Source organism: Panthera tigris, chromosome B4 (genome assembly GCF_018350195.1).
Source record: "Panthera tigris isolate Pti1 chromosome B4, P.tigris_Pti1_mat1.1, whole genome shotgun sequence".
In the NCBI taxonomy this organism is placed as follows: Eukaryota; Metazoa; Chordata; class Mammalia; order Carnivora; family Felidae; genus Panthera; species Panthera tigris.
Window position 1 is genome coordinate 45,626,661 of NC_056666.1, and position 26,329 is coordinate 45,652,989.

General features: G+C 37.3%; 1 protein-coding gene across 1 annotated transcript in view; it reads right to left on the minus strand.

Moving 5' to 3' along the window:
- Window positions 1–26,329, minus strand: part of LRP6 (LDL receptor related protein 6) — a 176,611-nt gene that overhangs the window by 146,737 nt on the left and 3,545 nt on the right. Inside the window, exon 2 of the mRNA XM_007076312.3 lies at window positions 4,972–5,365. Coding sequence (XP_007076374.2) covers window positions 4,972–5,365 — 394 coding nt within the window. The remainder of the gene's footprint in view (window positions 1–4,971; window positions 5,366–26,329) is intronic.

Genomic DNA, 26,329 nt, shown 5'->3' on the forward strand with positions numbered 1-26,329 from the left:
TATTCTTTTTCCACTGAGTTCTGCAAGCATTTTTAAAGCAGAGCTCTTAGTACTATAAATATTATTCTTCATGATAAGAATATATTTTAAAAATATGTATCATTCAAAGTGGTTCAGTATGACTACCCAAAGCTATCTACACATTCAATGCAATCCCAATCAAAATTGCACCAGCATTCTTCTCGAAACTAGAACAAGCAATCCTAAAATTCATATGGAACCACAAAAGGCCCCGAATAGCCAAAGTAATTTTGAAGAAGAAGACCAAAGCAGGAGGCATCACAATCCCAGACTTTAGCCTCTACTACAAAGCTGTCATCATCAAGACAGCATGGTATTGGCATAAAAACAGACACATAGACCAATGGAATAGAATAGAAACCCCAGAACTAGACCCACAAACGTATGGCCAACTCATCTTTGACAAAGCAGGAAAGAACATCCAATGGAAAAAAGACAGTCTCTTTAACAAATGGTGCTGGGAGAACTGGACAGCAACATGCAGAAGGTTGAAACTAGACCACTTTCTCACACCATTCACAAAAATAAACTCAAAATGGATAAAGGACCTGAATGTGAGACAGGAAACCATCAAAACCTTAGAGGAGAAAGCAGGAAAAGACCTCTCTGACCTCAGCCGTAGCAATCTCTTACTCGGCACATCCCCAAAGGCAAGGGAATTAAAAGCAAAAGTGAATTACTGGGACCTTATGAAGATCAAAAGCTTCTGCACAGCAAAGGAAACAACCAACAAAACTAAAAGGCAACCAACGGAATGGGAAAAGATATTTGCAAATGACACATCGGACAAAGGGCTAGTATCCAAAATCTATAAAGAGCTCATCAAACTCCACACCCGAAAAACAAATAACCCAGTGAAGAAATGGGCAGAAAACATGAATAGACACTTCTCTAAAGAAGACATCCGGATGGCCAACAGGCACATGAAAAGATGTTCAACGTCGCTCCTTATCAGGGAAATACAAATCAAAACCACACTCAGATACCACCTCACGCCAGTCAGAGTGGCCAAAATGAAGAAATCAGGAGACTATAGATGCTGGAGAGGATGTGGAGAAACAGGAACCCTCTTGCACTGTTGGTGGGAATGCAAATTGGTGCAGCCGCTCTGGAAAGCAGTGTGGAGGTTCCTCAGAAAATTAAAAATAGACCTACCCTATGACCCAGCAATAGCACTGCTAGGAATTTATCCAAGGGATACAGGAGTACTGATGCATAGGGGCACCTGTACCCCAATGTTTATAGCGGCACTCTCAACAATAGCCAAATTATGGAAAGAGCCTAAATGTCCATCAACTGATGAATGGATAAAGAAATTGTGGTTTATATACACAATGGAATACTACGTGGCAATGAGAAAAAATGAAATATGGCCTTTTGTAGCAACATGGATGGAACTGGAGAGTGTGATGCTAAGTGAAATAAGCCATACAGAGAAAGACAGATACCATATGGTTTCACTCTTATGTGGATCCTGAGAAACATAACAGAAACCCATGGGGGAGGAAAAAAAAAAAAAAAAAAAAAGAGGTTAGAGTGGGAGAGAGCCAAAGCATAAGAGACTGTTAAAAACTGAGAACAAACTGAGGGTTGATGGGGGGTGGGAGGGAGGGCAGGGTGGGTGATGGGTATTGAGGAGGGCACCTTTTGGGATGAGCACTGGGTGTTGTATGGAAACCAATTTGACAGTAAATTTCATATATTAAAAAATAAAAAATAAAATAAAAAATAAAAAAAAATAAAAAAAAAATAAAAAGTACACATTTAGGGATAAAAAAAAAAAAAAACAAAGTGGTTCAGTATGAATTCACTTCAGACTGAATCACTAAAGTTTAACTTTTTCAAAAATATCCAAAAGGATTTGAAATATGAACAGATCCTTAACAAACAAAAAACCCTTAAAACTGCTTTATGTGTACCTGAAACACCTGGCCCTCAACATCACTAAGATTAGTACAGTCATTGTGAAACAGACTAAGGAACTTACAATTAGAGCAGCCACACAGTCAGGAATACCTTTCCCTATAAAGTAAGGATACTGCTTTCTCTAACTATGGTTGTTCATTTCTGGAACAATTTGTATACACACATTTTCCTGCCCCTTATTCTGAATTCTACACTGCCATCACTCAAAAGAAAGAAAAAAAAATCTCAGACTAACAGAGGCCAAATTTAGGGAGGGAAATAAAAATCTTCCTTCAGTCTAGGCTAAATGGACTGATCACACAAAGAACTCCATACATCCGAAAGCACACAGATGTCTGCACTAGTTCCCAGGGCTCAAACAATACCAGTCATTCAATAGCTTTCCTTTTACATAAGCTGATGTGAGAGAGCTCAGTCAGCTCTTCTGAACCCCATAACCCAGGATACTGGAACTCTGATAAGGCCTACATTTTTCTTCAGCACTGTTTTCATGTACTTTCTCTGGAAAGTAAACTTCATTTCTCCCCCCCCCCAAAATAAATCTGGAAATCATCTCTTCTGTTTGATAAGTGATGTACTCAATCTAAAATTACTTTTCCAGTAAAACCACAATCCTTAACATAAATTTAAGATCAACACTGAAGACTGATAGAATATATTTTTAAATGCATGAGTTTAAAATATAATTTTACACTCCATCATGCTAACTACCAAATGTATACCATTTGGCTGCATTCTATTTATTTCCAGTTGTGTAATTTTAAAAATAGCCATATGACACAGAACTTTCCAAAAATTAAAAAGATTTTAAGAATGGGAGGGGGAGAAAATTTACATACACACTCCTACACATAAGCAACACTAACCACAACCTTCAAAAATAATGAAAAAATATTTGAGTGTCTGAGCAAACTTTACGCCTTCACTGAGCATCCCTTAGAAGCTTTAATAACACTACTGTCTACCTTCAAAGCACAGTTTTATTGATTCTTCCAGTAATATTCTTGATCAGCTGAGTCTTTGGTGGTTTCTCATCTTCAATACTGGGAAGTTAGCCACAGAAAAACTCTAATGTATTTTTTAATCATACGGTAAACTTACTTCCTAGATACTTATCAGATGAGACACCCAGAAGTAAAGCTGATCAGCTTTAGGGCACAAAATGAGAATGACTCATTTAATCATTATATTATCAAATCCTGAGTGAAGAGTTACCTATAAATTCAGCTCCCTTGAATATGTACCATCACATTATCCCTTATATGATGTACTATCGTATTATTCCTTATAGAACTGATCTACATGCTGCTCCAGAACTGTGGTAATCAAGCTCTTTTATCTACCCATCCACCACAAGAGCTCTGTGGCCCTTCCAATTTTTTTTAACACTCTTCCCCTCTCCACTTACACACTACATAATGCAAATAAACAGGCTTTTGAAGAAGGGAAAGTTCTCTCTCCCAAGTTTTCTGTCTTTAAATACACTGCAAATCCTTAAAGATATTCTTTCTCCCCAACAAGAACACAGAAAGCAGAACTCTAAACATACTATTTAATGGATATTTGGCTAAATTGCCATCATCACCCTTACAGTTATAAAATTAAGTCTGTCAAAAAAAAAAATTTTAAGAACTATTTGTCTTTTCACCAAAGTTCCCTAATGACCACTGAAAGCACCAAAAACCCTGTATGCTCTATAAAGCAGTAACCTCACAAACATTTCAACACGGAGACTCTCAAACTTTGTTGGAACAACACAGATTCCATTTGTCAAAAATATCTTTCAAGTTCTCAACAACCAAATTCTTCAATCTGTACAGTTTATTGCATATCCAACATCTGTGACCTCCTCCTTGGGCCACTCAATACTTTTTCCTCCCACTAGAACCACTGTATTTTATCATGCTTTATTAAAAGACCATCCTGACTTTAGCAGATACCTCTTAATGCCCCTCTGAAAATTATACAATTTTAATACACACACACACACACACACACATATATAAATACACACACATAAAAATTACATGTGTGTTCCAGACTTCTCATCCTAAAGTTTCACTATACTGAGTCAGAGTACAAGCAGGGGAGGAGCAGAAGAGAGGGGGAAACAGAATCTGAAGCAGGCTCCAGGCTCTGACCTTCAGTACAGAGCCCAACAAGGGGCCTGAACTTATGAACCATGAGATCATGACCTGAGCTGAAGTTGGACGCTTAACCGACTGAGCCACCCAGGCACTCCTATAAATGAATTTTAAAACATTCCAACATACTTGAAAGTCAAAGAAAACAAAGTGTTAAAATGGTTATTTGCAGGTTACTTATCTTTAGATTTTAAATTACTAGTAACTCATTTCAGGTTCATGTTTAGATGTTTATCTACCCCTACCATGACAGGTGGCATGACAACATATTCAATAAACAAGTATCAAGGAATGGTATATGGTAGAAGTGAAGCATAGTAACAGAAACATATAATGACACAGTTCACATTTTCTAACAGGATTTACCCTTGGCTTTACGTTTCCCTTCTCATTAGAAAATAAATCTTTACAGCAAATCTCTTGAATTAGAAATGAGTTAACAACTTAATTTTTATTGTTCATTCAATACTGGCATATTAAATTATTAAATAATAGTTCAGAGTTTAATTAAAAAAACACTAGTACTACAAAATGATTGCATATACAATGAAAGTTTTAAGATCCATAAATCAATACTACTCTTTTAGGTCTTCATTCCTTCTTCTTCTAATTATCCTCTTGTACTTATTAAATGTAGAAAACAAACCAAGAACTCTATATATTGCTGTCCTGTAAGTGATATTAGAAACAAAACTGTTTACAGAAACATCTTAAAGAACACAACACAATCTTCCACATTCAAGTCTACTTGAAAAGAAGCTCAAAGAATCTAAAATTGGGTTTTTGACCTCTTTTCTCTTGGGGATGGGGGAGTCTATGCTAGCAGAAAGAAACCAGGAAACAGAGATGCAACAGCCTTTGTACATTGCACAAAACTTACCCACTTGAAGGATCTAAGGCAATAGCTCTGGGTTGATCCAACTCTTGCCAAAATAAAACTTTTCGTAAAGATCCATCTAAATTAGAAACTTCAATCCGATTTGTTTCAGAATCTGTCCAGTATAATTTTTCTCCAAGCCAATCGCATGCCAGTCCATCAGGGGACAATAATCCAGAGACAACAACATTCTGTACACTCTCAGTTTTGTTAAACTCTGTTCGTTTAATGGCTTCTTCGCTGACATCACTCCAGTATATCAAGCCATGACCAAACACAAAGTCCACCGCAGCTGCATCCTCCAAGCCTCCAACTACAATCGTAGCATTCTCTTTGCCATTTGTAGCATCAACCAATCGCAAGTCCCGTCTGTTTGCATAAAGCAACAAAGGGGCCGCTAGAACAAAAAAAGAGAAATAAGTAAGAAAGGAAATGTAATGGCTCTCATAAATTGAGTTTCAAATCAGCATTAATGAACAAATACTATCAAAAATAAGAGTAAATAAATCTGTAGAAGACTGTCTTAAAATCTTTTCACAAAATACTATTTTTGTAGCACTTAAATACAAAAAGTTGCAAGAACCAGGAATTAATTCTCCTAGGACAGTCTTTTCTGGTTAAAATAGTCTGTCACATTAAAAAGCTTGGCCATTCCAAGAATTTGCAATGATGGAACCAGTGGAACATTCACACCCTACTGGAGAGAATGTAAAATGGTGCAGCCAATTTGGAAAATAGTTCTTAAAAGGTTAAACATACAACCTACCATATTATCCAGCCATTCCATGCCTAGGTATTTACTCAAGAGAAATAAAAGCATATGTCAATACAAAGACCTGTATATAAATGTTCATAGCAGCTTATCAACAGCAGCAGTCATCAACAGATAGATGAACAAACTGTGATACATCCATACAATAAAAAGTAATGAATTATGTGTACATGTAATCTCATACAATATGTGAATCTCAAAATAATTATGGAGAGTGAAAGAAGTCAGACCAAAAAAAAGAGAGTATAGATTGCATGACTCCACTTATACAAAATTTTAGAAAATTCAAATTACTCTATTGTGACAGAAAGCAAATCAGCAATTGTCTAGAGGTGAACAGAGAGGGTAAAAAAAGAACAGGGCTTATACAGGGAGGGATTATAAAGAGGCATGAGGAAACCTGTAGGTAATAGATATATTAGGTTGGCTATGATGATGGTTCCAGAGATATATACATATCAAAACTTCATTAAATGTTATACTTTCCATATGCACAATTTATTGTATCATCAATTATATCTTAATTAAGCTGTTAAATAAACAGTCTGGCAGAGACAGCTCTTAGCACAACTATTTTATTCTGTCTTACATTATTATCAGAATGACCTCTGAGTAAGGCCTAAGACCAAAATTAAATACAAAGGCTATCCTAAAGAAATAATATTTAACTTTTAGAAGGCTGACTTTGTTAGGATTGAAGTTGTATAAATTCCATGGTTTGGGGTGTTTTAAGTATCTATTCCAAGTTCCTGATATTTACTTTCCAGGCATTATTAGTAACTAAAGATCTAGACTACAACTATCCACACAACTTTCTATGATAATAGAAATAGACTCTCCACTGGGCAATACAGTACCCACTGACCACATGTGGCTAGGAAGCACCTAAAACATGGCTAGTATGACTAAGAAATTAAATCTTTTATTTTATTTTATCTTAATTCATTTACATTTAAATAGACAAGTGGTCATATTGGATAGCACAGATCTAAAGGCTGAGATAAGACAAATGAGGAAGGAAAAATAATACCAGAATTATACAATAATCTACATAATCTTCTCCCACAATTACTTACCGAAGGTCTAAAATTGTGTCATCCAAAGCCAATACCACATACCATTTAAAAGTAATTGCTACCCCGTTTTTAAGAAATTAATTTCAAAAAATTAAGGTGCTCAAAAAAGCATAAAGAAAAAAATGATGTTTAAGCCAGTTTATGGATTACGGCTGCCAAATGGAGTTATAAAGTCCACTATTTTCATCTATAACATGAATTTCCCTTCTAACAAAGCTTAAATTCAACTTTCTTAGTCAAAAACAAATGGGTGGATAGATTTTTTAAAAAGTGACTAAGAGCTCTTTCTGCTTATTCTGTACATCTGATACGGTTATTGACAAATTTATAAATCTCCCTCACAGATTGATTCACTTTTAACTAATTTCATGCCTTCATTCATCACACTGATTTATCAGTACTCACAGTGTCCAGTGCACTCTCTTATATCGAGCCCCTCATACTAGGAGCCAATTCAAAAAATCAGGAAAAGGGTCTCTATTAATGAAGGGTACAATGCCAAGTGCTGCACAAGGCTAAGTCTGAGCACTTATAATTTAAAGTCCAAAACTGATAATAATCTAATATTTATTGAGCACCTTTCTTTGGCACTATCCTTGGAAAACTGTGGACCAGATCTGCATATGGCATTAAGTATCAGCTAAATCTAGTAATAGTAAGTCTGTTTATGACTTTCAAGTCAAACATTTCTACTGAACATGGGGTCTACAAAATCCAAAGAACCCATCTGACCATTTAAGGCTTCAGAAGCCTAAGTACAAGAGGAATAAAAGAAGGTTGGGGTGGGGAACAAGTTAACTTCTTTTAACTTAGCAGTACTGTTTATAATTAAGATTTCTAAAGGACTATACTTAGGGACCCCTGCTGGCTCAGTCACTACAGCTCAGTGACTACAGTCACTATGCAACTCCTGATCTCAGCATTATTGAGTTCAAGTCCCATGTTGGGTGTGGATATTACTTAAAAATAAGATCTTTAGGGGCGCCTGGGTGGCTCAGTTGGTTAGGCAGCCGACTTCGGCTCAGGTCATGATCTCACGGTCCGTGAGTTCAAGCCCCGCGTCGGGCTCTGTGCTGACAGCTCAGAGCCTGGAGCCTGTTTCAGATTCTGTGTCTCCCTCTCTCTGACCCTCCCCCGTTCATGCTCGGTCCCTCTCTGTCTCAAAAATAAATAAACGTTTAAAAAATAAATAAATAAAATAAAAATTAAAATAAAAATAAGATCTTTAAAAAAAAATACAGAAAGAAATAAAGGACTATACTTAAACCTACGAACTGTTAAAAGGAAATCCTAGAGTTCACTCTAACAAGGTAAATGTCATATATCCCCAACAACTTAATTTAAACTTCTCAAAAATCTCCACATGTCCCACCCATCCTCCTTTATCTTGTCCACAGTCTCAAATGACAAGTTACCCTTTCTCCTTTTTAAGGTTAAAGCAAAACTTTTGATTCAGCCTCCCTACTTCCTCTCTGCAACTTTGCTCTATGGATGATTCCCTATTTCTTAGATCTTCAATGACTCCTGCCAGGTCCCTGCTATCAAAAACTTTAATATCCCTAACCTTGCTACCACCAAGAGAATTGTATTTCTCCTCACCACAAAATCTTACAATACTGAATATACTTCATACCACCACCTCTTATTCTAATTTACAGTAACTCTCCACCCGTCACTCAACTAATCCTACTCTCTCCAAGTCTTCCTAACCAAATCCAATGGCCTTTTCTCAGTCCTTATTCTTGACCTCTCTAGCATTCAACAGTGTTGACGATAGCTCTACCTATACAGAATGTTCTCCTTATACTATACTACGCTATTATTCTTATTTTTCTGGTCATGCTTCATTTGCCTTTTAGTTTCAAATCTCCCCCCCCCCCACTTCTCAATTATAGATATCCCCAAGATTCTCTCTTCCTTGTTCCTGAAATGCAAAAGTATAGTAGAGAAAGCCAAGTTCACCTGGTCAATAAAGCAACTCTATTCAGGTAATTTTTTCATCTCCAGCCTAATCTTCACTACTGGACCTATAACCTCTTGTTGGCTATCTCCTCTAGCCATTAAATTCATCACCTGCCCCCCAACCCACCAAAAACAAAAAAAAACAACAACACTTCAAGAGTCAACAGTACCATTTTCTAATCTCACTGGTACACTGACAGTACCATTTTCTAATCTCACTGGTACCCTCTTTGACACCTCCCTTTTCCCCCAGTCTGCCAAGTACTGTCTTGCTGATCCTTCTTTAGCATGTCCTTAAATCTGTTTCTTTTCCATTTTTAGAACCACTATCCTACTCTAGACCTTCATGACCTTACACCTAAACTAATAGTAAGTGATCTCAATATTCTCCCAATCCTTTTCCACCTCAAATACTTCTGCTTTATCTCACTCAAAAAGCTTTCTGATTTCCTTTGCCTAAAATAAAAAAGGCTCAATACTTCAGGCCACCACCAGGTGACTTCTACCTATGACTCTAACTTAATAGCCTCTGGATCATACAAACTGGTTTTTAACATACTGACTGTGAGCACTACATCACCACAGTGTATTCATTTTCCATACTCCGTATTTCTCTCTCATTATCCCAGCAAGCAAGTTCTTCAAGGCCAGATTTAAACCTTACCTATTCCATCAATCTTTCCTACTGCCTCAGCTTTCCTTCTTTGAGACCTTACAGTCTTTACCATGTATTTGATATTAGCATTTTTAAAAATACATTTACTATTTCAACCAAGACCTCTGTCCCTTGGGAACAGCAGCAATATCTTATAACTAAGTTTATCCCCAAACCGTGGCAGAGTTTACTGCCTGACAATAATACGGTAAACATATTTACTAATATCGAATAGGTATTTTCTAGAACCTGCACTAATATCTAAAAGGTATTTTCCAGAAGCAATATATCTGCCATTAACCCAAAAGGATTTTACATTAAGTACTGGCCAAGGGCTCACAAATGCCCATTTCTTACCTATTGACTTGTCCAAAGTTTAGTCAAGTATACCTCCTCGCCACGCAAAGCTAAACTTTGGCTAGCTCTCAGCTTAAGCAAGACAATGCAGAACATCCTCTTTTAAGGACTCGTTCCGAGCATAAGGTGACCACAGAAAAAACATCTGTTAAATTACCACGGTCATGTCATCTGCTAACCCCCACCAGTTTATCCCACTCTCCCACAAAGATTCTGCTGGCACTATTCACTTGTATCTATAAGAGAAAAGCCTTTTGGGGGCGCCTGGGTGGCTCGGTCGGTTAAGCGTCCGACTTCGGCTCAGGTCATGATCTCACGGTCCGTGAGTTCGAGCCCGCGTCAGGCTCTGTGCTGACAGCTCAGAGCCTGGAGCCTGTTTCAGATTCTGTGTCTCCCTCTCTCTCTGCTCCTCCCCTATTCATGCTCTGTCTCTCTCTGTCTCAAAAATAAATAAACATTAAAAAAAATTAAAAAAAAAAAAAAGAGAAAAGCCTTTTGGTATTTGATGTTCAGATACCTACGTACCTCATGGTCAGAGCATCACAACAGTCTTTCCAAATTAAGTGTCTTCCTAAGTAGGGATTTATTTTTGACGCTTGTATGGTGACATAACTTGGATGAGGACTGGGCTTCAACTACGGACACACACCATCCCTACCTTGATAATGCTATTTAAACTTCTCTCCTGTCCAGAAATTCATGTATCTTTCCTCAATTTCAACTCCTGAATCAGTGCTCCATACATCTAGTCTGTTGCAACATGGTACTTTGATATTTTCCAGCCAAGAAATTTTTTTCTCTGGCTCTTTGAGTAGAGAATCACACCCTAACTCTTGAGCAGGAATATTCCCAGCTATTCTGTGAGGCCTTTTCTATTCTCCCTTGACTCCTCCAGGAGATTACAGAGGCAATTTCCTTGGCTCATCACAAGGGAACACACCTCACCGCACTGCGCTTTGCACTTTACTGCACTTTGCAGATACTGCCTTTTTTACAAATTAAAGGTTTGTGGCAATTCTGCGTCAAGTCTACTGGTGCCATTTTTCCTATAGCATTTGCTCACTTCATGTATGTACTTCACCTTATGGTTAATTCTCCTAATATTTCTAATATTTTCATTATTGTTGTATTTGTTATGGTAATCTTTGATCAGTGACCTGTTATACTACTACTGTAATTGTTTTGGGGCACCACAAACTGTACCCACAAAGACAACAAAATCAATAAGTGTTTTATGTGTTCTGACTGTGCCACCAACCAGACATTCCCCTGTGTCTCTCCCTCTCCTCAGGTCCCGAGACACAACAATGTTGAAATCAGGCCAATGAATAACCCTATAATGGCCTCTAAGTGTTCAAGTGAAAGTAAGAGGCCCACATCTCTCACTTTAAATCAAAAGCTAGAAGTGATTAAGCTTAGTGAGAAAGGCATGTCAAAAGCAGAAACAGGCCAAAAGCTAGGCCTCTTGTGCCAATTAGCCAAGTTGTGAATGCAAAGGGAAAGCTTTTGAAGGAAATTAAAAGTACTACTAGAGTGAACACACAAATGATAAGAAAGCACAACAGCCTTATTGATGATAATGGAAAAAGTTTTAGCAGTCTAGATAGATCAAACCAACCACAACATTCCCTTAAGCCAAAGGTTAACCCAGAGCAAGGCCCAAACTCTCTTCAGTTCTACGAAGGCTGAGAGAGGTGAGGAACCTGCAGAAAAGTCTGAAGCTAACACAGGATGGTTCTCGAGGTTTAAAGAAAGAAGCCTCTCCATAACATAAAAGTGCAAGGTAAAGCACCAAGTATCAATATAGAAGCAGAAGAAAGTTATTCAGAAAATCTAGATAAGATAATTAAGGAAGGTGGCTACACTAAATCACACATTTTCAATGTAGACAAAACAACCTTATATTAGAAAAACACAACATCTAGAACCTCCACAGCTAGAGAAAAGTCAATGCCTGGCTTCAAATCATCAAAGAACCAACTGACTCTCTCCTTAGGGGATAATGCAGCTGGTGGCTTTAAATTGAAACCAATGCTCATTCACCATTCTGAAAATCCTAGAGTGCTCAAAAATTATGCTAAATCTACTCTGCCTGTTCTATAAATGGAACAGCAAAGCCTGGATGACAACACATCTGTTTACAACATGGTTTACTGGTTTTTAAGCCCACTGTTGAGACCCACTGCTCAGAAAAAAAAAGATTACTTTCAAAATATTACTGCTCGTTGACAATGCATCTGGTCACTCAAAAGCGCTGATGGAGATGTTCAACAAGATCACTGCTGGGGCACCTGGCTGGCTCCGTTGGTTAAACGTCCAACTTCAGCTCAGGTCATGATTTCATGGTTCATGAGCTAGAGCCCCACATTGGGGGAGCTCGAGACCCACTTTGGATGAGCCCCACTTCTCTGTCTCCTCTCTCTGTCCCTCACTCACACCCTCTCTCGTAAATAAATAAATAAATAAATAAATAAATAAAGTTCTAATAATGATATGGCCAAGTTAATAACCAATATTAATAAAAATGTGAGCAGCGGCATTAAAGTAGCCTGTTAATAGAGCCCCACGGGGGAGACACACTCAGCAAAACTTCTGATGCTTAACCTTCATAACAAAAATAACAGAGCCATCACTTTTGCATACAATATTTTGTATTTTAAAGAACAGTTTAACACGTATGATTCCACTTGATTTCCATGTCCTCCCTGTGAGGGTTTTGAGTCAGGTGTCCCTACCTCACTGGTAATTGAGAGAATTAAGACACAAAGAAGTGACCTATCCGTGGTCACAGAGCCAGTCAGTAAGGAATCTAGAGTTCTTCTAGGTTCCATATTTTCTTACAAAAATCTGCTCATTCTGACACCTACCCACAGTGCTTTCCCATTAACGAGAATTCTACTTTTCCATCATAATGCCAAAAATGCCAGTAGAATACAGTTATGCACATAACGAGGACGACATCAGCTACAACTTAGCAGCATGCTTAGTGCTTTACATATAGTCTCATTTAATTTTTACAACACTGTAAAGTAGATGGTATCATTATGCCAATTTTACAGATGAAGAAATCAAGAATCAATGATGTTAACTACCTAACTCAAGACCATCCAATTAATAAGTTTATGATGTGGAGAACAAATTCAATCCCAGGTCTGATTCCAAAGCTGGACTCCAAACACCAACCCAAATTTCCCTGTGTCTCAGTGCCTAAGGCTCTCACCTCCCTCTCCTGGAGTCAGTACCGTGTCAAACCTGAAATAAGCTTAGTGGGCACTAGTTGTTTCCATGAATCCTTCATAATCTTTTTTAAAAGAACTTTTATTCATGCAGAGCAAGTAAACTTAAAGTATAGATAATACACAATGTTACGTTACTCTCAGGTGTACAACATGATGATTTCAAAAGTCTATGCCATGCTCACCACAAGTGTAGTTACCAACTGTCACTACAGAATGCTATTACAGTATTTTAATACATGTTTTTTTAATGTAACATGTGTTATACATACATAAAATATTTTCCTATCTCTAGATGGTATTACCAATTATAATTTTAGATTATAAAATCCCTTAAAAGAGTTCTATTCTAATTGGTTTGAAAGTAAATACTTGTTCATATAAATTGAATATTCCTAAGATTTCCAAAAATCAAGGAACTTAAACTTCTTCTACTTTCAAAAGTATTTTTCATAGAAACTAACCCACGTATTTTAAGAATCCAAAGTAACACATATTTAAATAAATCTTTGGAAAATGAGACTAGTTCAATATTGTTGGTATAATAAAAATAGCTATGTCTTCTGAGTTATCGACATAAAATTAAGACAAGCATACATTTTTATTCTATCTGGATATGTTCTTCCTAAACTTTTACAGGTTTACTAACAGAATAAACTAGCTTTACATCTACATTTGTATTTAGCCAAGTTGTTCTGACAATCATTATTTCAGTTAGTAACTATGTTTTGTATTGTAATAAACCAACTTGAAGATAGTTTCCAAAATATTTTCTTAACACGTTAAGAACTATGCTGGGGCACCTAGATGGCTCAGTGGATTAAGCATCCGACTTCTGCTCAGGTCATGATCTCACGGTTTGTGGGTTTGAGCCCTGCATCAGTCTCTGTGCTGACAGGTCAGAGCCTGGAGCCTGCTTCAGATTCTGTGTCTCCCTCTCTCTCTGTCCCTACCCTGCTCGCCCGCGTGTTCTCTCTCTCTCTCTCAAAAATAAACATTAAAAAAAATGTTTAAAAAAACTGCAAGAACTATGCTAATTCACTAATATTTATTAAATAACAAGATCATTTCTATAAGATAGAATACAGCATAAGCATTTCAAGTTTATATATATATTTTTTACCCCTTACTTTGAGGGTTACCAAGCAGCTATATATATATATATATTTGAGTTTATTTATAAGCATATTCATCTTTGCCACATTGAGAAGTGTATGGCTATAAAAAGTTGTAAGATATATATTCATAAGCTCTGCCAGTCTACTGAAAAATGATGGTGCATGACAGGTAGTTCAGGTCTCCAACTCCGTAAAATAGCAGCAATTATTAAGTCATAATCTTACATTTATTTTAACATTTATTTATTTTTGAGAGAGTGAGCGTGCATGCACAGGGGACAGACAGAGACAGAGAGAGAATCTCAAGCAGGCCCCAAGCTGTCAGCTCAGAGCCCAACACAGGGCTTGATCTCACGAACCATGAGATCACGACCTGAGCCAAAATTAAGACCCAGACACTTAACCAACTGAGTCAGTCACCCAGGTGCCCCCATAATTTCATAAATGAAACTGTACTAGGAGAAAAAGTGACAGAAAAGAACAACTTTGTATACAGGTGTGCAGGATGTGTTTTTATTAAGAAAAAGAAAATAGTCCCAAAGTAAAATGACTAATTATTCCAGAATAGAAAGAAGAAGATGCAAGACAAAAGCTGAATGGTTACAGAAAATTATGAAAAGTTTATGAAAAAGAAATTTTTTTGTTGTGGTCAAAGCTGGCTAGGATCTGATGGGTTTATTTGTAAGATTTTCAAAAAGTGCTTTAGTATCAAATATTGTTACTTGCACAAAAGTAAAATTCAGTCTATTAAAATGACAAAATTTTCTCGGGTTACTGGTCTGCTCTTAATAAAGAGGTTATAAAAGATTTTTCTTTGCCTTCTAAATAATCTCCCTAGAAAGTGAAAATCCCGTATCTTATCAGAATTTCCTGTGCTTGAGGGGCACCTGGGTGGCTCAGTTGGTTGGGGGTCCAGCTTTGGCTCAGGTCACGATCTCGCGATTCATGAGTTTGAGCCCCACATGAGGCTCTGTGCTGACAGCTCAGAGCCTGAAGCCTGCTTCAGATTCTGTGTCTTCCTCTCTCTGCCCTCCCCCATTCATGTTCTGTCTCTGTCTCTTAAAAATGAATAAACATTAAAAAAAAAAATTAGAATTTCCTGTGCTTGATGTTGACTTTATCATATCTTGATTATTTACAAAAACAAAACAAAACAAAAATCCTTCTCACTTTTCAGAGAGCTATGCTTCATCATGTTCCTTCCTATGTTTACTTTAAATAAAATTTTTTACACTTTGGTTAAATGGGTAGCCAACTATTTCTTCTCAATGACCCATTATCCTATCTAATCAAACGTTCAAATCTCCAAATCTCCTACAACTCCAACACTCTGCTTTTACTAAATCAAGTCCTAAATGATGTATTTTGCCCCATGACTATCTTCGAAATTTCCCAAAGGGTCCCTGGGAATTCACAAAGAATTTCTTCTTTCATCTTCTAAAAAGAGGTGTTAAAAATAACTAGGTTAATTTGATCAATGTTATGATTTGTGGGGCGCCTTGCTGGCTCAGTTGGTACAGCATGCAACTCTTGATCTTGGGGTTATGGGTTTGAGCCCCGCATTGGGTACAGAGATTACTTAAAAAAATTAAATCTTTAAAAAAAAATGTTATTACATGGCAAATCAGAAGTGATGCTTACATTCCCTAGATTAAATCATATGAGTAAAATATTATTTAACAAATTACATGAAGTTCCTAGGAATTTATCAATATTCTGTTAATGATATGTTTCTATTTATCAGGAGTCCTGGTGCTGCTTTTCCTAATATTAGACAACAATACTGTGTCATCAGTGATCATTTCAGTTACACATTTTTATGTTAACTTCGTCATATACAATAGGCTCGTGTTTCTCAGTCAGAATTCACATCACTTACTTAAGGAATTTTATTATATAGATGTTTAGGACTTATTCCAGACTTATTAAAATTTTTACTTAATAATCTCGATATATTCTCTTTGTTGTTGTTTTTGGCCTCCTTCCCACCCCATTCCCTCTTAATTTTGAAATATTCTTGATGTGCCCTAACTATATGTTTGATGGGACATGTGGCCCAGGATTATGATATATTTTACAGTTTTATTCTCTGCAAAGATCATATACATTCATCATATAGATGATATAATATCCACTCTTCTTTAAAATAAGGTTAATCATTATGGTTATATTTTGTCTAATTTTTGGATTGACCTGACTTTCGTTTGCATGTCACAAAACCAAATTTCCTAATCAATTGCATTATGTTTTATAACAAACTCTCATCAGATCTTTCGTTTTTAAAATTACTGGGGGGGGGGGGGGGGGTGCGGGTCGTGGCAGCACCTGGGTGGCTCAGTCAGTTAAGCATCAGACTTCAGTTCAGGTCATGATCTCATGGTTCATGAATTCGAGCCCCAAATCGAGCTCCTCACCGACAGTGTGGAGCCTGCTTAGAATTCTCTCTTTCTCTCCCTCTCCCTCTTTCTCTCCCTCTCCCCTTTTGTCTCCCTCTCCCCCACTCTCTCTCTCTCAAAATAAATAAACTTTAAAAATAAAATAATCCATAGTGGGACACCTGGCTGGCTTAGTGAGAAGAGCATGCAACTCTTGATCTTGGGATCATGAGTTTAAGCCCCACATTGACCACAGAAATTACTTAATAATAAATTGGTTAATTAATTAAATTAAATAATCAGGAGTAAGTTAATCACCACCATTTTAAGTCTTTTGTCATCTACAGGTTTTTTTTTTTTTTATTCTGATGCTTTCCTGAAAGTGCTTGCAAATTAGGTATAAGCTAGCTAGAGTGCTCATCTTCAAAGGACTGTTGAAAAAGGACTATACCAGGTACTCTTGGCTTCTGATCACTTAAATAACTTTGAGACTGTACCAGTGGACTAAATCAGGATTTCTAAGAAGCTAGTGGAGAAGCAGATAGGTTCATAAGACTACTAACCAAAGATCTAGAAGAACAAGAATTAACAGGACTGAATAAACTGATGAAGAATGATCACAAGTTTTATTTAAGATACTGCTGATGCTTTAATGTCCCATTTTCTGGATATAAAGAATTCTTTTCTTTTTTCTTTTAAGTTATCTATAACTCATTAATGATTTAAGCAGACTATGCTTCTGTAAACAGAAATAAAACATTTTTCCTCCTTGTCTGACTCCTCCATAATTCAAAAACTTTCATTGTGTATTCTTATTTTCCCAGAAATACAGTTATTTGCATAAGTTCAACAAGAGTCTGTCCCACTAGTTGGAAACATTGGTTATGCAACCAAGGCTTTGACTGGCATGCCATTTTTGAAAGTGGTGCTCATTTAATCAAATATGACTAGACAGATTTAAGGAGCTGTGGCTGACTTCATGAAGCCAGTGCTCACAGTCCTCTTAGGAAAAAAGGACTGGTACTTGGCTTGGAGTTCCAAGCTTTGCAGGAGAAGTAAGCAAGATCACTCCCAGTCAGGCCCAAAAACCCTAGGACACATTTGAGAATGTCAAGAATTCACCTGCATCTATAGGTACTACAAGTGAAACCTGATAGTGAATTCTTGAGTTGGCTTCCTGGCTTCAAGAAGCTTTTAAAAATGAAATCCAAAATAAAAAGTTCTGCACAGCAAAGGTAACCATTAACAAAACAAAAAGGCCACCTACTGAGTAGGAGAAGATACTTGCAAATTTGTACAAATTTGATACTTGTAAGGACTTAATATCTAAAATACATAATGAACTTATACAATTTAACACGCACAAAAAGCAATCTGATTAAAAGATGAGCAGACAAAGGCGCCTGTGTGGCTCAGTTGGTTAAGCGTCCAACTTCAGCTCAGGTCATGATCTCACGTTCCCGAATTCAAGCCCCACATCAGATTCCACCCTTGCAATGCAGAGCCTGCTTGGGATTCTCTCTCTCTCTCCATCTCTCTACCCCTTCCCCCACGTGCTTACTCTGTTTCTCTCAAAAGTAAAGAAATAAACTTAAAAAAAAAAAAAAAAGATGAGCAGAGGACCTGCAGAGACATTTTCCCAAAGGCATACACATTACAAGAGACACATGAAATGATGCTCAACATCACTAATCAGAGAAATGCAAATCAAAACCACAATGAAATTATCACTTCACACCTGTCAGAATGGCTAAAATCAAAACCACAAGAAACAACAAGCATTGGCAAGGATGTGGAGAAGAGGGAACATCAGGCACTGTTTGTGGGAATGTAAACTGGTGCAACCACTGTGGAAAACATGGAGGCTCCTCAAAAATTAGAAATAGAATGCCATATACTCCAGTAATTCCACTACTGGCTATTAATCCACAGAAAATGAAAAACATTAATTTGAAAAGATATACACACCCCTATGTTTACAATAATTTACAATAGCTAAGATATGGAAGCAATCCAGTGTCCATCACTAGATGAATGAATGAAAGTGTGGTGATGTGGTATATGTACACACACACACACACACACACACACACACACACACACACAGGACTATCACTCTGCCATAGAAAAGAATGAGATCTTGCTATCTGTGACAACATAGATGGATCTAGAGGGTATTATGCTAAGTGAAATAAGTCAGACAAAGACAAATAGCATATGATTTCATTTATATATGGAATCTAAAAAACAAAGCAAACTATTAAATACAAAAAATAAGAGCGCTTGGCTGGCTCAGTCAGTAGAGTGTATGATTGTTGATCTCAGGGTCAAGAATTCAAGCCCCACATTGGGCATGGAACCTAATTTAAATAAATACATTTTATAAATAAATTCGTACATACATACCGAGAACAAGCTGGTGGTTACCAGAGGGAAGATGGGTGGGGGAATGGGCAAAAAATGAAGAGGATTAAGAGGTACAAACTTCTACTTATAAAATAAGTCACAGAGATGACAAGTACAGCATAGGGAATATAGCCAATAATACTGTAGTAACACTAAATGGTGACAGAGGTGACTACACTTATCATGATAAGCACTGAGTAATGTACACAATTGTCAAATCACTGTACTGTATACATGAAGCTAATATAACATTGCATGGCAATTATACTTCAATACTAAATTTTTTCCTCCAAGTCCAATCCAAAATTCCTTATAAAAATGTTCAGCAAAGCAAACTTATAAGGCCCATACCTACATAAATAATCAGGTCAAATCTCATGATATCAACTTCACAATTACTCTTACTCTACCCTATGGACTGAATGTTTGTGTTCCCTAAAACTCTTATATTGAAACCTTACCCCCACTATGTGAAGGTATTAGGAGATGAGGTCTTTGGGGACTAATTAGGATTACATAAGGTCATGAGGATGGAGTCCTCATGAATGGGATTAGTACCCTTTCAAGAGTCGAGAGCTTGTTTCCTCTCTCTGCTATCCACCATGTGAGGATAGCGAGGTAAATAGTCTGCAATCCACAGAATTCCTCAACCAAAAACTGATCATGCTGGAACCTTGATCTTGGACTTTAAGCCTCCAGAACCATGAGAAATAAATTTCTGTTGTTTATAAGCTACCCAAGCTACACTATTTTTGTTTTTTTTTTTTATTAAAAAAAATTTTTTTAACGTTTATTTACTTTTTGAGACAGAGAGAGACAGAGCATGAATGGGGGAGGGTCAGAGAGAGAGAGGGAGACACAGAATCTGAAACAGGCTCCAGGCTCTGAGCTGTCAGCACAGAGCCCAACACGGGGCTCGAACTCACAAACCATGAGATCGTGACCTGAGCTGAAGTCGGACGCTTAACCGACTGAGCCACCCAGGCACCCCTACACTATTTTTGTTATAGCAAAAAGCCTGTAAGCCTTAGCAGACTAAAACATATCCCTAATAGTGAAAAATTCTGTTTTGAACAGGGGGACTAACCAAGTGTTCACAACTATCCATTACTTAATCCACTGAGTTGGCTTGACCAAACTTTAGTCAGGCTTTTCCCCTTTCCCACAAGCCCCTAAACTTTGGCTTGCCCTAAGTTTAAGGAAGTAGATGCAGGACTTCCTCTCTCTCTTTTTTTTTTTTAATTTTTTTTTAACATTTATTTATTTTTGAGACAGAGAGAGAGCATGAACGGGGGAGGGGCAGAGAGAGAAGGAGACACAGAATCGGAAGCAGGCTCCAGGCTCTGAGCCATCAGCCCAGAGCCTGACGCAGGGCTCGAACTCATAGACCGCGAGATCTGAGCTGAAGTGACCTGAGCTGAAGTCGGAAGCTCAACCGACTGAGCCACCCAGGCGCCCCAGGACTTCCTCTCTTAACAGCTCATTCCATGCATCTGCTGACCATAGGGGGGAAACAAATCCAGTTAAACTATCCTGATCATGCAATCTGCTCACCCCCACCCACTTTACTCACCTCCATTGAAAGCTCCTGCTGGCCCTGCTTACCCTACTCTGTAAAAGTTTTTTGTGTTTAATTTGAGACACTTGCAGATCTTTCAGTCAGAGCATCCTCCCTATTATAATAATCTTTTCAAATAGTCTCTCCTTACCTAAATCCGGACTAGTTTTTATTTAACAGTATTATGACAAACCACCTATTGCAAAGTCTAAAATAACACTGATATTTATTTTCCTCTATTAAAAATGACTGGTATAGGGGAGCCTAGGTGTCTCAGTTGGTTAAGCACCCGACTTCATCTCAGGTCATGATCTCACAGCTCATGAGTTCAAGCCCCACGTCAGGCTCTGTGCTGACAGCTCAGAGCCTAGGGCCTGCTTCGGATTCTGTCTCCCCCTCCTCCACCCCCGTCGCTTGCACTCTCTCTCTCTCTCTCTCTCTCTCAGATATAAACATTAAAAAAAATGTTTTAAATGACTGGTATCATCTTCAAAACTGTAATAAGGCCCAGGTAAAATTAAGTACATACAGAAAGCAATGCATGTGAAATTACCGTCCAGAGTACCAGCAATCTAGACTTAAGTTAGTCATTCACCTTTCTCCTTCATGAAATGAAGAATTTGGGCCAGGTAATTTCTAATATCCCTTCTATCCTGTTAATCTAATATGAATTTGGCAAAAAAAAGGTTAACTGAGACAGGGCTCTGTGTAAGTTAGTACACAGAAACGAGACGCTGGTGAACTACTGAGTGCTTCTCCAGCAGAAAGAAGAGGAACTTAGGACTTTTTTTTAATGTCCATAACTTCAGAAAGAGATTTCAGAAATTTCTCCAAATAAAGATCCCAATGATCAAAACCACACTCATTAGAAAGTACCTCATGTATCCATACAATGATTATTCAGCCATAAAAAGGAAATACTGATACATGCTATAAATGTGAATGAACCTTTAAAACATTATGCTAAGTGAAACCAAGACACAAAAGGCTACATGTTGTATGATTCCTTTTATATGAAATGTTCAGAATAAGCAAATCTGTAGACACAGAAAAGTAGATTACTCATTACCAGAGGCTGGGGGAAAGGGGAAATGGAAAGTGACTACTAAGGAGTATGGAGTTTCTTTTTGGGGGTGATGAAATGTTCTGGGATTAGACAGTGGTGATGGCTGTACAATCCTGTGAATATACTAGAAACCACTGAACTGGACACTTTAAAATGGAGAACTTTATGGTATGTGAAGTATATCTTTAATAAAAAAAAAACAGGGTTAAAAAAGTACTTGAGATTGCTAATTATATTACCAATGCAAGAGTTATATCCTAAAACCAGACAACATATTACATAATCCACATTTCAAATTCAGTCTCATATATAAACATGCTGATTTATTTCTGATTAGTTTCTCAGGTAGAAACACGCTGATTTATTTCTGATTCAGTTTTCTCTATCTAATCTGTGCTAAAAGAAATTACAGTACCTACAAATTTATACCATATCTAATAAATGACTTGAGACAAAACACAAAATGAAGCCCCAAAACAAACTGTATAAATGCCATAAAAATTCACATCTTTTTATACCGCTTTAAATGTAAAATTTAGAATATCTAATACAGGCAAAGTTCTGGTACATGGTAGTACTGAAGGAAAAATAGCTATTCTTGAAACAGCTTATATCTAACAAAGAGCTGTTGTCTTCACTGGCATAAATCAAGAAAACTTCAAATAAAGACCATATAAATTGTAGCTAAGAGTTCGCATTAATCAAGTTCAGATGTTAGCTTTCTCAGACTCGCAAAATACAGAATCTTTAAATTGGATATATGGATACACTTAAATTCCATCTTTCAATGAAAGCTGGCCAATAATGAGAAAGACTCCTATCCCTATATCCAGTGATTTTGGTCTAGGAATGATAACGTCTAGGATGATAAATGGTCTAGGATGACTAACCAAGGCCATCAGAGAAAATGGCTTCCTGGCCAAACATATAGAATTTGATAAAGGTATCATTTTCCAATAAGTGAGTGACTATTTTCTTGAAAAACATGACTGCTGCAAATCATATACACCTCTGCATTTTTAAAAACTTTTTTTAATGTTTATTTATTTTTGAGAGAGACACAGAGCAAGAGCGGGGAAGGGGCAGAGAGAGAGGGAGACACGGAATCTGAAGCAGGCTCCTGGCTCCAAGTTGTAAGCACAGAGGCCAACGCGGGGCTTGAGCCCATGAACCATAAGATCATGACCTGAGCTGAAGTCAGCTGCTTAACTGACTGAGCCACCCAGGCGCCCTGCATTTTTATTTTTACTGAGAATGTAATCAATAATTTTAAGCCTAATGTCAATTTATAACTTAAAAATTCACTTAACTAATAAATTTTTTCAGCTAAAAATATGATTTCACTTTGCATCCCCAATCTCCTGGCCCTGACCAGCAAGGTATCACAGAAACAAAAATTAGCAAGTTACATTACAGCTAAGAGGATCACAGCATTAAAGCACCACTAATTTTCAACAAACAGAGCCCAGGCACATCTGAATGTCTTGAACTTTTTGTGAAGATAGTCAACTACCACAAATAAACAGTTGAGAAACAAAGTGTGTGCTAATATCAAATTAACACTGTTTTCCTCTCATTTTAAATTAGTAATTTCAAGGGGAAATATCCTATTCTTAGGTCCCCTAGTCTATGTATTTGACTATGTAATTTCAAAGTTATTCACATGGAGCAGAGTTCTATTCATTAAGGTGAGGCTCATTTTACAGAAAACACATAAAAACTCTCATATGAAGAATAAAACATGGGGGCACCTGGGTGGCTCAGTTAAGCGTCTACCTTGGGCTCAGGTCATGATCTCATGGTTCGTGAGTTCGAGCCCTACGTTGGGCTCTCTGCTGATCCGTGCAGAGTCCACTTTGGATCCTCTGTCCCCTTTTCTCTCTGCCCCTCCCCACCTCGTGCGTGTGCACACACGTTTTCTCTCAAAAATAAATAATAAAAATAAATAAAATATACTATTTTTAAAAAAAGAGTAAAACATACAATGCAAGGCTCATTTTACAGAAGACACATTAAAAACTTTCATATGAAGAGTGAAACATGCAATGCTGGAAGTTGGTATAGCATTTACCCATCCTGCAGGGAGAAGTTCATCAATTGAATAATTTTAACTGTTATAACAAAATAATAGGATAAAAAAATTTTCTCAGGGCACCTGGGTGGCTCAGTCAGCTAAGCGGCCAACTCTTGATTTCAGCTCAGATCATGATCTCATGGTTTGTGAGTTCAAGCCCCACATCTGGCTCTGCACTGACAGCACGGAGGCTGCTTGGGATTCTCTCTCTCCCTCTCTTCTGCCTCTCCCCTGCCTGTGCTCTACCTCTCTTTCTCTCAAAAGAAATAAACATTTTTAAAATTTTTTCTCAATTAGACAATGTTTTGATAAAATCATTCTGCCCATACTAAACTCTTAAACAAGTAAATAAGTATCACAATCAACTGCACTATTTATCCTCTGGTTTATCTATAATACTCACCTAAAATAGTGTTAAATAAAGCTTCAATCCTTTAGAAGGTAAAGTAAACTTAATAGCAACCATCTTAGTTATATAAAATAAAACATATCAGAAGTGGGGAACCTGGCTGGCTCAGACAGAGGAGCATGCAACTCTTGATGTCAAGGTCAAGAGTTTGAGTCCCACGTTTGGGGTACAGAATACTTAAAAAATAAATAAAAACTTAAAAAAGAAAATATCAGGGGCACCTGGGTGGCCCAGTCGGTTAAGCGTCCGACTTCGGCTCAGGTCATGATCTCACAGTTTATGGGTTCAAGCCCCGCGTCAGGCTCTGTGCTGACAGCTCAGAGCCTGGAGCCTGTTTCAGATTCTGTGTCTCCCTCTCTCTCTGCCCCTCCCCTGTTCACGCTGTCTCTGTCTCAAGAATAAACATAAAAAAAAATTTTTTTTAATAAAAAAAAGACAATATCGGAAATAAAGGTATTTCGTGGAGTTTTTGTTTCAGTTGTAGAAGAGTCAAAAAGTTCAAAAACCACTGGCCTAAAATTATTGGCTCCCTAAAACAGTACCTGGCACTTAAATGTTTTACTAGTCTTTCCTGAGCATTAATGTTTCTTTTAATTTAGCCATCTTAATATTAGTAGCCATTTATTCAAAGTCTACTACTGACTGTGCACCATACTCTCCCTTTGCAAATATTATCCCATCAGTTCTCATAGAAATCTTGTAAGATATTACCTCTACTTAACAGGAGAGGAAACTAAAGCTAAGTAACTTGTCCAAGACTACATAAAGTAGTAGAATATCTGAACTTAATTTATCCACAAAGCCTATATCTTTCCTGCCCCTCTTTATAATCTTCTCTAAATATAACTTGCAATGAAGTTTCCATGATGAAATTAAAATTTCAAGAGTATCTACAATGACCTAAACAGGTTATTGTGTTACTTGTTTTTCCAACATGTTCAAATTATAAACTCACATAAAATATTTTCATTTATATACCCTCCAGAGTCTTATTTGATATTCAAAAAAGAGTCCTTTCTGATAGCCAAAGCATGTATAACTATACGGAAAGAATATTTCAGTTCAGCAAATGGAAAAACCTCCAATTAAAGCAAAACAGGGGCGCCTGGGTGGCTCAGTTGGTTAAGCGTCCAACTCTGGACTTCGGCTCAGGTCATGATCTCATGGTTCATGAGTTCAAGCCCCACAGTGGGCTCTGCACTAACAGCACAGAGCCTACTTGGGATTGTCTCTCTCTCTCTCTCTCTCTCTCTCTCTCTTTGTCTCTCTCTCTGCCCCTCCCTTGCTTATGCATGCACACTCTCTCTCTCCAAATAAATAAATGAATAAACTTTAAAAAAAAAAAAAGGCAAAACAAAGAAGTCGCTGAAAAACCAAACCAATGGGAAAAGTCTGTTAGGCCTCATAATAACAAAGAGCTGAAATCTTACTTGTACCCAATCAAATTATTCCTTAGCCAGATAAGCAAACCTAAAGCCAGGTAACTAGGAATGAAAGTATCAGATTTAACTATATGAAATTACCATCAAATATCAATCACATCAGGGGTGGTCGGGTGGCTCAGTGGGTTAAGCATCAGCTCTTGACTTCAGCTCAGGTCATGATCTCACCGTTTGTGGGTTCAAGCCCCACAGTGGGCTCTGCACTGGCAGTGCAAAGCCTGCTTGGGATTCTCTCTCTCCCTCTCTCTCTGCCCCTCCCCTGCTCATGTGCACGTGCAATCTCTCTCTCTCAAAATAAATTTTTAAAAAGTATCAATCATGTTAATCAACCTAATGCTCAAAGGATCATCCAGTCCAGCCCTCTCCAGGTGTGTTGCTTAGATCAAAGATTCACCAGAATGTTAAAAAAATTTATGGAAAAAATATTCCCAAGTTTGGGAAATAATGAGTTAAACAAAATTAAAATTGGTCTCTTCACATTCTCTCAGAGATCTTAACATTTTAATATGAATTACGCATCTCTGTATACCTAATGAAAATAAGTTATACAGAGATTAAGTGACTTACCCAAGGTCACGACACAGCTAGCTAATGGCAAACTTAGAATGAAAACTTAATTCTCCTGATTCCCACTCCAAAATTCACTCTACCTCCTCAAGATTTTGTTCCACTTGATATTAAAGCAAATGCTTTTCCAAGGACCACTTCTACAAAATATAAGATAGAAAACACTAGTGGCTTGTTTGTACAGTATTTACCACCATCCCACAAAAACTAATAATATTTTCTAAAAAACTAAGTAGCAAAAACTTTTTATGAAACAACAAAGCCTCCTCAACATAAGTTGGGACATAG